The 16840-nt window shown below is 39.5% G+C and overlaps 1 protein-coding gene across 1 annotated transcript in view; it reads left to right on the forward strand.

Moving 5' to 3' along the window:
- grin2bb (glutamate receptor, ionotropic, N-methyl D-aspartate 2B, genome duplicate b) overlaps positions 1–8529 on the forward strand; it is a 148201-nt gene extending 139672 nt beyond the window's left edge. The window contains exon 16 of the mRNA XM_041984294.1: positions 3744–8529. Coding sequence (XP_041840228.1) covers positions 3744–6128 — 2385 coding nt within the window. The 3' untranslated portion in view covers positions 6129–8529. The remainder of the gene's footprint in view (positions 1–3743) is intronic.
- Positions 8530–16840: the final 8311 nt, after the last annotated feature.

Raw genomic sequence — 16840 nt, forward strand, 5'->3', positions numbered from 1 at the left:
AAAAAAAATCAGCAAAATCCAAACACAAGAAGGCTATACTGTTACTCAGACAAGACCTAACACTGTATTTCTTACTTTCAAAACAGTCTCACCATTTTCTATAAATGTTTTGAAGTTCTTCTTTGTTTTTGTTTTTTTTTTAATTAGTTTTCTGTTGTGTTTTCTGAAGTGTAATTATTGTTTTGTTGTATTTTTATGTAATATCATTATTTCATCTGCTTTTTGTTCTTTGTTGTGTGTGTGTTTTTTATGTGTTTGTTGTGTTTTGCTCCTCAGGGAACCATAAAAAACTGATTAAAATGTTTACCCATATTAAACATCTCAGTTTGTTTGAAACCAGCTGACCATGTTTGTGACTGTTCGGAAGGTGTTATGTTTAAATTCTGGGTGGGACATTAATGAGTTAATTACAATTAATCAATTACAAGAAAATCAAACAAAATAATTTATTTAATCGCAATTTTCATTCCAAACACTTGTCAGTGCACAATTTCCTATTCACTGATTAAATTGATGGACACCTCCGACCTTGGCTAAGGCTGTGTCCCAATGTCCCCTCTACTCCCAAACCCCTCGTTCACTACACAGGGCAGCACTATATAGCACACTACATAGTGCACTCATTCTCTTGGTGATTCAGACACATGCCTGCCTATTTTTTCCTCGCTGCAAACCACGTGACTACCACTAGTCACCACGGCAACCGCAACAACATCAAGATGTCATTCCAAATCCAATTCAAAGTTGTGTGTAAATATTTTTATTTTTATTCCTTATGTTATATTTTATTCTTTGTTGCATATTTATTCAATAAAAAATGTTTTTCGCCTCCTTGCACCATGTTGAGCTTCTGCCCGCAGTGCATTGTGTGTGCACAACTTTTCAAGATGTATTGTGGGTAATTTTGAGTGCCCTACTTTTTTCTCTCTTGACATTCGGACACCCCTACAAAATGGCATGCCCCTTATATAGGGCAGTATGTAGGGAGTAGGGTGGACATTCGGATACAGCCGGAATGTTGCCAGTCTAAATTCTTTGGCACTATATTTAGCAAGTTTTCAGATTAATCCATTCTTTCAAAGTAGTGACTAGCGACAAATCTAGCGACATTTTGGGGTATTATTGGAGAATTTTGGAAACTGATGTGAAAGCGTGTTTACTTCTTCTTAACGAGCAGAGCTTTTGCCCCTCCCCCATCCATTAGCGCTCACAGCTGCAGTTGGCTCCTGTTCACCTCTGCTCCATAAACAGACTTAAAATGAAGCGTCCCAAGCTGATTGGCTAATCCTGCTCTGGGTGACTGACAGATATTTATGCCTATTAATGAAGTTTGGACGAAAACATAAAAAAATTAAAAGTACTGTAACATGTAGCAGCAACTGCAGCTGCTAGTTAAAATACTTAAAATGACACTTTAACTTTAGTTTACCTTACTCTAACTTTACTTTAGTTCATTTTGGGCCACGGATATTTTCTATTTCTTTTTCAAATGTTTTGAATTAAAATGCTGTTAAATGCACTTTTCCAGACATTACTAGAGCTTGAGTTTACAAGATTATCTGTGTCTATTATTTGATTCAGTCGTCCACTAAAATCCATTTAAATGAAAAAATGGTTTTTGAGGCAAACGTTACGCGATCAGTAGAGATTAATTAATTGCAAAGCCTCTAATTAATTAGATAATCTTTTATTAATCAAGTCCCACCCTTAGTTTAAATTTAAATGTCCTCATGAGGGCTTGCAAGAGGCCCCAATTTTGACTGTACGTACCACTCTGGTGACTTGATTCATTGTTTGTTAGAAAGAATGAGTTACAACACTGACATAGTATTTAATCCTTTTTTGTTGCATTTGTTTGTAATGACCAAAGGTTACAGAGGTAGGTGAGCTAAAAGAGGAAAAAAGAAAGGAAAAAAACTTTAGCGAAAGTAAAACCTCTTTTCTTCCTCACCTTTGTACCAAATAAATTGGGTCCATATAAATAATCACTTGAGATGTTATTCATTTGCATAATGTTACCTTTAAAGAGGCAAGTGGTGGCAGGTGGTTGCTGTAAGTAAAATCATTTATTTATTTAATTTTGCCTGAGAAAAGGACAACAGTGTTTATGTGTTAAGGATGAAGGTGGCTCTAATTGTAATGTCACTTAGTGTAGACACACTCCAGCTGACTTGAGGGTCATTAAACAAGAGAAATGGTTTACAGCGCATGAGCACTTCTGTTTATTCTGTTTTATTGAACTGGCACTAATGCTCTCTTTTTTTTTTCAAAGTTTTGATATGCCAGATTTAGCTTATTGAATTGCACCCTCTTTTAATTCTATAAGACTTCAGCCAGTGTGAGAAAGAAAAACATTTAAAACCATGCAGCACATATACAGTCACTGGCTACTTTTTGAGATATACTGGTTCAGAAATCAAGACTTTTTTCACATAATTTCTAGTATCCAAATTTGGTGAGTCCATCTGGCACCAGAAACCATGCCACATTCAAAATTACTTAAATCACCTTTCTCCCCCATTATGATGTTCAGTTTGAACTTCTGCAGGTTGTCTTGACCATGTCTAAGTGTCTAACTACATTGAGATGCTGACATGTGATTAACTATTTGTGTATTCAAGCAATCGAACAGGTGGATCCAATAAAGCGGCCAGTTAGTGGAAAACTTCCAGAAAGTTAGATGATGGACAATTGATGAAACTGCAAAAGGCTAATATGATGTAAAGACATAAAGAAGGTCAACATTAGCAAGAGTGATATCAAAGAATAAAACTGGTAGCAGGACAAAAGAAAGAGTACAGAAGACTCAGGAATGTACTAGTAACCTCAGTTCCACCACCTTTTACAGCAGCCAAAATAGCAGTCCATGTAGAGAGATAGTAATGGACAATCCCATTGGATCAGCTGTCACTCACCAAAGCACCTGGAAACTGAGATAAAACTGACACAAAGAAAGAATGGTTTATAAGAGAAAAGAGAGCTCACAACTCACATTCATGAGCAAAGCTTAGCAGCTGCTAAAGTGACTAAGAGACAGACAGAAACAGTTTCTGACAAGCTGACGCCTTTGAGGAATGTTGGCCCGCACGCTGGCTGGTGCATAGTGTGTCCACGACCTTTCAGATTTGGCTGTCGCCTTGACCAGATTCCCTCAGCCCTTATTTGAACACGCTTGTTTGCCTCTACTCACAAATGGCTGAGATGAAAAGCTTGCTTTTACCATCCAGCCAAAACAAACACATGTGGATGGAGGATGACGTTTAAAACAGATGTTATTTAATGTTTATGACTGATGATAGAAGCAGTTCAAAGAAATTTGTGATTTACTTGTTTTTGAAAGAACAAAGCTGCCAGCAGCTTCCTATATTACATGATTAAGCTTACTGATTGATGGTCAAAATCATGAGCTCAGTGAACTCCTTGTCTTATCAATCAAGACACTGAGTAACTCTTTCCAATATCATTGTCTGTTCTGTGTCTGAGTCCTGAGGCATGGCTACGAAAGTCCACATTGTTCCCCAAAATGAAGCTATTCATGATCTCAGACCCTTTTACTGTTAAATCATGTGTAAACAAGATGTTGTCATAAAAAACATGGCAATGCTTAAAAATCTTAATGCATGTAAAAATTCAGTGTTGTGCTGCATATCTTACTGTTCTCACTCTTTTTTCTTCCTTCCATATCCTGTCACACCCTCCTTTTCTGTCTTAATAGTCCTTCTCTTCTTATGTCCGTGTTCCAGGGTATCTACAGCTGCATCCATGGGGTACAAATCGAGGAAAACAAGTCAACCATTGACTCACCTTCTTCCACCATAAAGAAGAATATGAACAACACCCATTCCAACATCCTGCGGTTGCTCCGCACGGCCAAAGACATGACTGCAGTCCCAGGCATTAATGGCTCGCCGCATGCCCCTCTGGAGTACAGCCATAGCAGCCGTGAGTCAGCTATCTATGATATCCAGGAACACCGGCGTAGCCTGGTGGGTCATCCTGTAGACTGTAAGACTGCGCCGCCCTACTTGCCAGAGGACAGCATGTTCAGTGACTACATCAGTGAAGTGGAAAGGACTTTTGGCAACTTGCCCCTGAAGGACAGCAACCTGTACCAGGACCATTACCGACACCACCACCCGGCCTCAGCCCTGGGTATGTCCGGCCCCCCACCTAATAGGCCACGTAGCTTAGGCAGCACTAGCTCATTGGAAGGGGGCATGTTTGATTGTGACAGTCTGGGGGGAGGAGTAGCGCCTATCTTCACCACTCAACCCCGCCCCTCTATGACCCACAGGAACACAAGTAAATTTGATCTGATCGCCGGTCACACCTCTGTGGATTCCAATCAGGGTGGTTTCAAGGGAAGCAATGTGTATGGCAGGTTTTCTTTTAAAGGAGGCGCATCCAGCACGGGGCTCATTGGTGGGCACGACAGGTACTGTGGAGGGGGTGGGGGAGGCTCAGGGGGTGATGATGGGAACATTCGCTCTGACGTATCAGACATCTCCACTCACACCGTTACCTATGGCAACCTGGAAGGTAACACCAAGCGGCGTAAGCTGTACAGAGACAGCCTGAAAAAGAGGCCGGCCTCTGCCAAGTGCAGACGGGAACAGGACGAGATAGAGCTGAACGCTTTCAGGAGGAGACCCCACCACACCGTCCATCACCACTTTCCCCACGGGCCTCTGGCACACCATCCAGTCTCACCTCCCCTGGAGCGGAAGAGGGGAGGAGGAGTGGGTAATTCTTCACCTTACTTATTCCGCAAAGACAAAGACAACTTGAGGGATTACTATGCGGACCAGTTCCGCTCCAAGGAGGGCAAGGCCAAGTGGGAGCAAGAGGGTGGAAGTGGAGGAAGCGGTGTGGGCGGTGGTAGCAGTGGTGGTATCTGTAAAAGCTTAGTACCAGTGGAAGATTTCCTCAAAGGTAAAGGAAAGAAACAAGAGTGTAAAGGTGGGCTTGGTGCAATGTCGGCAGGGCAGCAAGCCCACACCTGCTGGGAAAAGGGGGTTTCAGGAATAGGAGGGGGTGGTATAGCAGGAGGGGACTGGGAGTGTCGTAACTGCCACAGTGTGTGTCATCACAGTGGAGGAGGATCCGGCACATGCCCAGCTAGTGGAGTTGGGGGGACCAGTAGTCGCCCCAGCTCTGCTACATGCAAGCGCTGTGATTCCTGTAAGATGCAGCCAAGCAACCTTTATAACATCAGTGAGGATAATAACCTGATATTTGCTGGAGGGAAGAGCAGTGTAGGACCTAGCCAAACACAAACTCAGACTCAGCGCAGGAAGCTAGGGCCAGGTGGAAAGGTGTTAAGGAGGCAGCACTCCTATGATACATTTGTGGACCTGCAGAGGGAAGGAGCAGGACGCATGGGAGGTGTTGGCGGGGGCATTGGAGGTCAGTTTCCTCAGCCCCGAAGCGTGAGCTTAAAAGACAAAGACCGCTTCATGGAGGGTCCCAGCCCCTATGCTCACATGTTTGAGAGATATGCAGGTGAAAGAGAGTCTCCCATGTTTGGAGGAATAGGCGGGGACAGGGCAACAGGAGGCTCCTCCTTCAGTTTGTTCCGTGGAGGCGAAGGTGGGTTGCATCGGCGTTCGGTGGGGGAAAGAGACCTGAGGGACAGAGATAGAGCTATGATGGGAGGTGGGGGCTGTGGTGGTGGTGGTGGTGGTGGTAGCAGAGGAGTCGGGACTTACTCCTTGTCTAAATCTCTCTACCCAGATAAGGTGAACCAGAACCCCTTCATCCCAACCTTCGGCGATGACCAGTGTCTATTACACGGTGCCAAACCGTACTACATCAAAAAGCCACAGACGCAGCAGCAGCAGCAACTTCTCAACAACAGCCGAGGAGGAGGGGACTTCCGCGGCTCCATGGGGGCAACTTCCTATTTGCCTGCGTCTGCCACAGCTGGGGTGATGTCCAATGTGGCCTCAAGGTACCCCAAAGATCTATGTCTGGGCGGGGCAGGAGGAATGGGGAACCATCATGCGGCCAACAAACTGCTACCTGGAGGCAGGGACACATTAGGTTTGGGGCAGGGACAGAGACCATTCAATGGTGCCAGCAATGGACACGTATATGAAAAACTCTCCAGCATTGAGTCAGACGTCTGAGAGTGAAGACAAATCAAGAACGCCAGAGAGAGAAGATGAAGTGGGTGAAGAAAAAAGGAGAGGAGAGGAAAAGGGGAAACGGCACAAACCAATGACTTCTCTGTGTAAAGAGCATGAGGATATCCAAAAGTGTGTGTGTTGTTCTCACTCCATGAAAGAGAATTTGGACAAAGCACAGTGCCCACTGCTGCATAATGTGTGGCGACGTTTTTGAGGGAGACAAGTTTTTAATGAGAAGAGAGGATTCTGGTGCTGCTCCAATGCTCAGAGAGATCTGAAGGGAGGGATGTAGGCAGGTAGGGAGTAGGGAAATGTCTCTGCTCTCGTCACTCGCTCATCGTATTTCCCTCCCCTCTGCAGTTCCTCAACACCAAAACGAACATTTTGTTTAACAACGGAAATACAATCATGAATGAGAAATCTACACTTCTGCTGAAGTAACAGGGTAAACTAACAATAATTGTATTGACAATGTTAATAATATTATTGAATATTATTCCAGTGTTTGATGATCAGTTTGGATTGTTTTTAAATTTCATTCATTTCAATAGTTCATGTTACATATTTGTATAATGTTAATTCTTTCTTAACTCACGAACATTATAGGAGACTGGGACCAATCGACAGAAGAGATCTTTTTGGGTTCCAGTGTTTTGGACTCTTCTTTGCAATTAATTCTTTGTTTTTTCCTTCTTTTTTTTACTTTTCTTACTTAGGATTGCTGTTAAGTGTACGTAAGAGGCATGACTTGCTGAGTACATTGTATGTACTTATAAATTTGTGATGGTCATTTTTTTTCTTTCCAGCTGCAGAAGCAAAATCATCATACTGATTTGCCATTTTCTTTATTTTCTGCTTGGCAGTACCAAAAGGGTCTCACATTTTGAGCTGGATGTGCCTTAAAGGGACTAACACTGATTTTTCTATCTTCTGTTAGTAGACAGATCCACTTTTAAATAAACAGTCCATTTATTTGAGACCTAATATTCAAGTGAACAAGTCCGATATGAGGGTATAATTGTATGAATACTATGATTCAAAGCTAAACAAAGAGATTGCTGCAGTGGTGGAAATTAAAATTTCCTACACGAGTAAAGGACACCATGGACAGGTGCACAAGCACTTCTTCTTTTGAAAAGCTCATTATTGTGACATTAACCCTGCAGTTGATCTAACTAAAGGTTTATTCCAATAAATCATTTGCCAGTCATTTTTATCACTTCTAAACTCCAACCAATTGACCCAGAAAGAATCAGTACAATGTTATTAGGGTTAAATGTTCTTGTCTTGCTCTCATCGTATTTCATTGGATCTAATTCAACTGGCCATGACCATTTTGCCGTTTAGTACAGGAATGTAATGGACTGTTAAAAAGAGACCCATGTTGCATAATTTTGTCATGATTGCTGTTTCAAACCTATCCCAAGTAATAGGAGGAGTACAGAAAGCGTGTTAATTTTATGATTTTTTAACACCATCCTAAAATTATTATAACAAATATTTTTGGATGTAAATATGAGAAAAACAATGTGGTGTACAGAACCAATGTGAAATCTTGCAGGCAGCTGGAAGGAAATACTAACAACGCTCTTTATACAAAGTTATTGGTTAGCTGAGCTGAACATAAAAACTGGAAACAGTGCAGAAGAAGATCACCTGGGTGTGTCTGAAGACTGCAAAATACCCCATGTAAAACCGCAAAATACCGCACTTCTCTCACCAACAAAGATCTTATACTGTATCTCTATAATCTGCAAATTTACGTGAAAACCTTATGTAAAATTGCAATTAAATTAATTCTTAAGAAATAAATAAGCAGAAAATCCACAACATAAGTTACAGATATTTGTATGTACACATAGAATTCTCTGATCATGACTGATGAAAACGAGAACATGTTTACTGACCACAGGTTTGGATTTACAGATTGAATTTTGTTTCTCTGCTGATGGAGCTGTACTCTGCTTCGCTCATGCTTTATGATCACTGTCAGCAGATATTCAAACTGAATAAAAAACCCTACCACATACTCATTCAATGCAACAACTGCTGATCCCACCTACAGCGAGGTGGTACTTCCTGTAATGGAAAACGAAACAGGGGAAAGGCCACACCGAACTGCAGCATACCATGTAATGGAAAAGCACCAATGGACCCTACAGATAAAGTACTATGAATCACAATCATAAGCAACTGCTGCAGTATGGACACACAAAAAGAAAAGGAATACCTCTTCCAACATTTGTAAGAATTTTCCCATAAGTTGCTGTCTGAAAACACCTTTTATGTAACTACTGGATTTTTTTTTTGTTTTGTTTTGTTTTTGTATTTCACAGTATCTACTGAAGGTCAAAGAGAAACTTAGGAGCTTGGTGAGACAATCAGAGTTTTGGTGGGCACATTCTGTATAGATATAGATAGATAGATAGATAGATAGATAGATAGATAGATAGATAGATAGATAGATAGATAGATAGATAGATAGATAGATAGATAGATAGATAGATAGATAGATAGATAGATAGATACATATTAATGATTATGTTAGGAAGCCAGCTTTTAGAAATTTGGATTTCATTCCAGAGAGCATATTCACTGGTTTTCATCGTCAGTTCAAATTTCTGTTTGCCTCTTCTCCCCATGCGCCATCTACTTCCTGCTCCCGGCAGTAAGCGTGCATGTTAGCTTTTTATTGGTGATTTTAATTTGCCTTAAAGACTCACTATGTAACTTTGCGCCCCCTAATGACAGCTAATTCGGCATCCATCTTCCAACCTACCTGTACTGTGAGATTTCTCCAGCCTGTAAAAGACAATCCTATCTCGACTCTTGCCTTATCACTTGCTCTGTCCCTTTCTCTTTCTTTTCCTCTCTTCCTCTGATAATGTCTTCTTGCGTTTCTTTGCTGAGTCAGTCACAGTGCATGTTCAAAATGACTGCTGCATCCCGGAAGAAAAAGTTGTGAAGGGCGGTTTATCACCGTCAGTATGCTGATGGGCAGCGACGGCTCCCAAAATGTGCATAAAAGATGTCAGTGTGCCATCAAACGAGTCAGGAGCACAGAGTTTTAAGTTCGGAAAGTTACATAGTGTGTCTTCAAGTGTGAGTTGGGGTAGTGATCTGTGTTATAGCTCTATCTGAGAGGTGCACTCTAAGAAAAAAATGGCTCCACCCCTTTACACTCCACTTTTTAGGCTTGATACATACTCTGCATAAACAGAACATTTAGATCTTGTTCTGGAGGTGGCAAGAACAAGAACAAAGTTCGTTTTGGCTGGTATTTCATTCGTCACAAGAAACTTAATCGGCGATGGGGCGCGGTTTTGTGCAGGTCGGTGTCTGTGTTGCCATATGCCACATGTGATGTACAGATTTTTATACTTCTTCACTGCCTTGGTCAGCTGTTCTTTAAAACCATTCATTCAACTTTGTTGAATCTTTAGCATCAACGGAAAAGCGGAGATGACAACTTTCCACCTCACACTTTTCCTAATTAACCTCAAATTTACAACCAATCACACAATATCGCAGAGGCCACATGAGAAAAAAGTTCTATCCAGATGATGTGAGAACAAGAACAATGTTCTTAGTTCTTTCAAAGTAAGTAACAGCCTTTATTTCAAAATGTGGTCTTTCCCAGGTACCCTGGACTGGATAAAGTGGATTTAGACCATAGACTGTATATAAAAGACATCACCCATAGGTTTCTTAAGAGCTGATTTGAAGTTCATTGGGCGGCTCCCACCGTCACCATCTTGGCAGCACCATGCGTGTTGTCATTCCTGGAAAATCCAAAAATTGGCAAATAGGTGAAGCTTTAGAGGAAGACTGTGAAGGTGGAGGTGGATAATAGCTGCCTGTAGCTAAGAGCTAACTGAGCTAACCCAGAGCTAACCAGCTAACCAGCAGGCAGGCTAAAGCTAAGACACTCTGTTAGCCGGCTAAAAACCATGTTGGCGCTACACTCTCCCTTCTTGCTGCAGATATTGGATACCTGTCAATCAAAAGGACATGCCCCTAATTATGCTGAATTTCAAGATTAAATAACATCCAAACGGATGAGTTAGAAAAAATTCACCCCCTTACAGTTGTCATGAAGGTAAACTTGACCTATTAATCCTAAAATGGATTTTTGTACCAGGCTTTAAACATGTTTATTTGTGCTGTGAAGTTGGACTTTTTAACATAGGAGTATATGGGGATTTGCTCTATTTTGGAGACAGCCCCTAGTGGATAAAAGGGGAACTGCAATTTTTTGCACTTCCGCATAGGCTACGCATTTTACCTTTGGAGGTTGCTGGTTGAATTAGAGAAATGGATGGGCATCACTCTGTGTACTGAAATATATCAATCAGAGCACAAATTTTGTAAAATATTGTTGAAATTCTTGTGACCTTTATAAAGTTAGAATGATAGGTTTTTAAAGCAAATTGGATGCATAGAGATTCAAATATGGATGGATTTTAATAATTTACACCACTTTTCAGTTATTTTATATAATTATTTTATTCAGATATTACATAGAAAAGACATAAAAAATCATTTCAAATAACAGATGAAACTGAAGACATTGGTTACACATTGGTCCTGTAAAATGTACTGGTCATACAATCGTTAAGTTACCGCTGGACAAAGTTGAGCTAGCTGGTTTCTGCCTGTTTTCAGTCTTCATGCTGAGCTAAATAGCCAAATATTTAACAAAGAAATTTCAAAGCCAGAGATTTTTCTCTGTTAGGTCTCAGCAAGAGGGCGTTTCTTAAAAATATAGAGCTATTCATTCAAAGTTATTTAGATTATAAAGAGTATATCTCATCTTCTGTCTGCTATGTTCTCCTAACCCTTTTTCAAACTAACATTTCCATTTTCGCCTACCAGAACATAAAAATAATTTCATTACATATCTAACTTCAGTCTAGTTCATTATAACTGTGTTCATTCAGTTTAATGCCAGTTAAGAGTAAAAAAAGACAACTCGCATTAGATTAACTGGTCTTTCTACCGTAGATTTGGATTTTTATGAATGACAGCTACCCTCCAGCTACTGGTGTTCAATTTAAAAATCCCTTTCAGTCATGTGTGCCCAGTAAAAACTGAATCTGTATTCACAATGCAAATGAATGGATCTGGTATTTATTTAGGTTGTTGTACATCCCAGTGAAAACCTTTTAGACTTTTCTTCTTTCCGTTGACAAGTCAGTATGTATGATACTAGGAGTCTCTAGTGTTTGTAAGGATTTGCATGTATACACTTAGTATTTCCTTTATTTATTTTTTCTTTATCTTTTAGCCCAAGAGTGAGGCATATTTATGAAAAAAAAAAAAAACATTTTTTCATCACTTTCACTGATGATTCATGTAGTACCGTAGGTGTGTGTGTGTGTGTGAGAGAGAGATTTTTTTTTACATTTTTTGTGCAAGAGAAGGCCACAATCTAAATCTCAAAACATTTGGGTATTATTTAAATAAATATTTATAAATTTGTCAAAAATTGCAAAGCAAAAGCTCAAAGAGCATTTTGTTGCTGTTTATCTCAAACATCAGTTTTCTGAAAAGTTTGTGAGGATGCTTTCAACAAGGCCGAGATCTTGGTTTGCGTGTTCATTGTCACTGCAGAAGTGGCTCTTCTTTCATTATTACTGCTTTCCTGTTATTTCTTCCCCCTTTTGAATAGATCTCATTATTTGTTAATGTATGTGCCTGAATACATACGCTTGATTACCTCTGTGTGTGCTCTTACGGAAAAGAGACAGAGTGTGTGAGATAACTGTCTATTGGACTTGTACAATAAGATGTATGTAAATACTTTGCCTCACACTCATGGACTTTTGATAAAAAAAACTTTTAAAAGAAAAAAAAAAGAAAATTTCAGAGTACATCCATTTGGGATAAATCTTTGATTCGTATAAATCCCTTCACAAATCTGCTTTTTTAATGACTTCAGGCCAGGATATGTGCAATCCTATAGCATTATTACTCACAGTGCACACATTTAGTGAGTGAAGGTGTGTTTTTCTGTTTTTTTTTTTTTTTTTTGTTTGTTTGTTTTTTTGTTTTTTTGTATAAAGATCAACTAATAAAAAAAAAGCATCTTCATTAATTGATAACCAGAAAGCACAATAGACACTGCATTTTTATAGAGTTGGTCTCTATGTTTAGGTCTTCTGGTCTGGTTTTGTGTTTTGCTGCAGAAGACTGAATTCCACACCTGAGCTGTACAGATTGTGAAAAATGTACATATAACAAAAAATCTATATATATATAGTTCACCCTTGCATTTCTTTTTTTTTTTTTTGTTTTTTTGTTTTTTTTTTTTGTATGGAGAGATATTACTTGTGTGAAGAGAGTATTTCAAATTTGATTGAATATTTAGTCATATTGAAATGAGATTAAACACAGTCAATGTCAAAATAAGTGCTAAGAAATATTATTCTTCTGTCTCTTTGGAATAAAAGTGTTGGGTATTAATAAAAAATATGAAATCTCAACTTGTTGGCTTTTTATTCTCTTGAAGTGGCATCTAACACAAAGTCTTTCATGTTTGTCTCTTTATATTTTATATATTTTTTTGTCAAAAAAGTTGGGATGATGCGTAAAAAGTAAATAAAACAAAATGCAGTGATTTGCAAACTATTAAATCCAAATATGGAATTAAAATTGCATATAAACAGCACATCAAATGGTTGAAGTCAAATTCTTTTATTTGTTTATATGTGTGTGTGTGTGTGTGTGTGTGTGTGTGTGTGTGTGTGTGTGTGTGTGTGTGTGTGTGTGTGTGTGTGTGTGTGTGTGTGTGTGTGTGATTATTATAATTATTTTATTTTATATATTTTTTTACAGAGTTGTACTATTGTATCCCAGCAATACGCAGGTGATAGGCTGGGTCCACCTTTGACAGGTTGTCAGTCTATGGCAGGGTCATCACTTATTTACTTCTAGACAGTTTAGAGTGACCAATTAACCCAAAATGCATGTTTTTTTTTGTTGTTGTTGTTGTTTTTTTTTTGTTTGTTTTTTTTTTTTTTTTGATGATGGTTCTCCAACAGCTTGTTGTCAAGTTCTGCACAAGCCTCTTAATGACCCATTAATTTGTGTCAGGTGTGTTGCAGCAGGTAAACATCTAAAACCTGCAGGACCCAGGCCCAAGAAGTCTGGAGATGGTGATCTCTTTCATGGTTCCTGGGTTTTGGTGTGTGTTAGATGTTATGTTCATGCTTTAGGTTTTCAGTTTTGCCATGTTTAGTTCAGTTTTCCCTCTAATGTTCCTGTGGTTTCTGTTCCTGGCTCATTAGTTCACCTGGTCTAATTACTCATTCACTTCACTTGTTCCTTGTTACTCCCTCCGTGTATATATGCCCTTGGTTTTCAGTTTGCTCTTGTCAGATCCTTATATGTGGTATACTCCCTGTCGTGTGTGGTTCCCTGCCTGGAGTTTCTGGAAAATAAAACTTGTCATTTGCACTGATTCTGCCTCCTGCCTTGACTGCCTGCAATTGGGTCCTCACTTCCACCGCCATACGTGACAGACCTCTGTCCTTGTCTTTTCTCAAACTTTTTTTTTTGTCCTCTTTGGAAGACATCATGAATAATTGTGATTGCAGGGTGACTGTGAAGATAAAATGTTTTCATTTTTGTGCCTTTTTCTTTTCTGTCTAACGGGAAATACATAACATACATGAAAATATAGCCTCAGTGTAACAGATCAGACTGCATTAGATGAAGTCTCTAAAGTGCTTTTTGGGGAGTATTTATTGAACATCTTTAGGTTCAGTGCTGCAGACCTTCACTGCAGTTTAGTGTAAATGTTCTCATTCTCATTGAAGTGCAGCATCTTTTTCCTTGTCATCCTAACTTCATGGTTTTTTTTAAAACAAAGTCAAGAGAAAGACATGAAGAGAAGACAATAGTAATTTTTTTTTATTTGAACATACCCCTACTTTAGAAGAACTATTTGAATAAACAGTCATTAACAGTGTAGCCCACAGTTGTTTTTTGCCCTTATTGTTCAGCATTAAAGTGCTTTGACAGGTGTAAAAGTTTTCCACCAGATATGCATTAATGCTGCACCATATTAACTAACCAGCTATCCACTGAATAAAGGCCCGTTGCACTCAGTTTCTAATTCACCCGACCAATGGTTAGTTTTCTACAAACCTCCGTCTATCTCAAATAAATTTGTGGTGCATCACTTGAAGATCTTTTGAATTCTACATGCAATGACAAGCTGTAAGCATTCCCAGTCCAAGGTGTTCCAGAGTTCATGTATGTCTACTGTAGATTTGTCTGTTTTTAATGAAATGTTGCCTGGAGACTTAAATATTATCGGTCACTTCTATATACTTTAGTAACTTTGCAGTCTTACAGAGAGTAAAGACTCTCTTCCCATCTTTACTTCTGATGGACGCTACCTCTCTTTGATACTCTTTATATATCCAATTATATAACCGAAATTCTGCATATTAAGTTGTGAGATCAGGTTATGTGTTATTTGTTTGACTATGTAGAGTTTTGTTCAAAAACATATTTTCTTTGTATCATTTTTAGTTATGGGTTTAAATGATGCTGCAAACAGCTGCTTTTCCACTTTACGCAAGCATTCAAGTGGTTATGACAACGAGGTCGCATTATGATGCACATCATTCATGGATAAAATATAATGGCTGTCGGCTTTTGTTCTTTCTTTGCATGTTTCATTTGATTCTGTCTTGTTCTAAGAAAGATTCCGATCATGTAAGATTGATGTTACTCCATTATATTTGACAAGAGTGTTTATAGACCTAAAAAAAAGGGGGGGGGGGGGGATGGGAGATTGAGAGGGTAGAAAGTAATGAAAGATGCACTGAGGGAAAGGGGAAGTGATGCAAACTGAGCTGAGTAGCTCAGATCAAAGTCCCCAAAACCATGCTCCCCCTCACTCCTCAGATTCACTCTTTACTCTGAAAGCCTTGTCCAGCAACAGGAGTTATTTAAAGAAACCAGTGGGTTTCAAAAAAGTACCAATGCCTTGCATTCAGATTTGGTGGGAGACTTATTTTACATCTGCAACCCTTGATTCTGACACTGAACAAGGTGAGACAGTATAAATAATCTTTTAATAACTTTACTCTCTTTTTTAAAAGGAAGAAAGAAACTAAAAAGTGTTTATTGTGTTTACTTGTTCAGTCCATACACCAACCCAACAACCTCAGGATGCATTGCAACACATGTATCTACTCCTTGACAATTAACTGTTACCTAGCAACTGGCTCTTTTTCCAGAGATGGGAGGGAGGAGGAGAAAGGGAAGAGAGACAGGGAGAGAGATTTATACAGTATTCCCACTGCATCTTAACTGGATTGGATGCAACAATGCATTGACAATACAGTACCAAAATGGAAAGTACAGCCTGAGCTTACCGCCCACACAGAAGCAGCATAGAGAAGAGAGAGGAGGGGAAAGGAGGGTGAGAAAAGAAGAGGAGGGAAGGCGAAAGAGGGGTGTGGTGATTTGATGTACAGATTACAGTATGTAAAAAAGGAGGCTGAGGGCAGAGGAAACAAGCAATGTAATAAAGAGGGTGCCGCTGCAGGTTTAACATTGAAGAAAAGAAGAAGAAGCCAACCAGCAGCGTGTGGTGAGGGTGACAAGTTGGAGATGAGGAGGAGGGAGAAACTGGTTGCTGTAGAAACATGGCAAAGTTTTAATGAAGGCGGAAAGTTCAATGTCTGTGCCCACAACATGGACACACACACACATACACACAATATCACCAAAAAACGGTAGGCTATAATTATGTTAGCAGATAATAGGCACCTCCTGCTGGGCCCATGAGGACCGCTTCTGACTTCAGCTGGGCAAAAAAAAAAAAGATCAGGCCTCCACGAATCAGTGTGTAATGTCACATCTGATTATGGCAGTGGGTGAGCACTGACACCCTGTGGCAAAAACATGGCATCCTCTGGTTTATGGTCCCATTCTGGGAAACAATGCACTGTAGAAATGCTGCCTTCATCTGCAACTTCGCAGTTCAGTTCTGGCAGCTCAGTGTTGGAATTTGAAGGGTGGCCTTTCCAAAGCTGTTGGGTCTAAATGTGTTCAGTATAAATGCAAGTATTTGGATCACTTTGTCATGCTAGATGTTTTCACTTAATGTGGGCAGGTAAGAACTTTTTCCAGGATGTACAATGTTGTCATGGATACACTTAGTTAGACTGCTATGCAGCACAAGCTCCATTTTTCAGCTTATTGGGTGTCGTGTTGGAAAATTAAATGAGCCAAAATAGCAATTAACAGTTTATTTTTGCTGTGCACCCACTGATTTGAATGACACTTTGAGTTTTGGGGAATTTGAAAGAAATGAATTTGATTCTAAGGCAACTTCTAAAGCTTTTCTGTTCAGTTTTCAACTAAAAACAATGCAACTCTATTAAGGAATCTTTGATTTGATTCAGTCAGACTGCTGAGGCTTCTTATTAGCTTATCACATCTTTCTCCTGAGGACATCTTCTTGACCCGTTGCACATGTGTGAAAGGCATGTGACCTCTTCCTCTTGAGGCAGAGTTTTGGAAGCAGTGTTGATGAGTGCTACTGGAACATCGGTGTGAATTTAATGAGGACTGCCAGCCTGTAGATGATCACTGTGCTGAATATTACTCACACTTTCTGGCCATTTAATCCTCCTGTATTTATTTTCACACATTGTAATATGTCACTAAATATTCCATGTTAGGATGAA

Source organism: Melanotaenia boesemani, chromosome 4 (genome assembly GCF_017639745.1).
Source record: "Melanotaenia boesemani isolate fMelBoe1 chromosome 4, fMelBoe1.pri, whole genome shotgun sequence".
Classification (NCBI taxonomy): Eukaryota; Metazoa; Chordata; class Actinopteri; order Atheriniformes; family Melanotaeniidae; genus Melanotaenia; species Melanotaenia boesemani.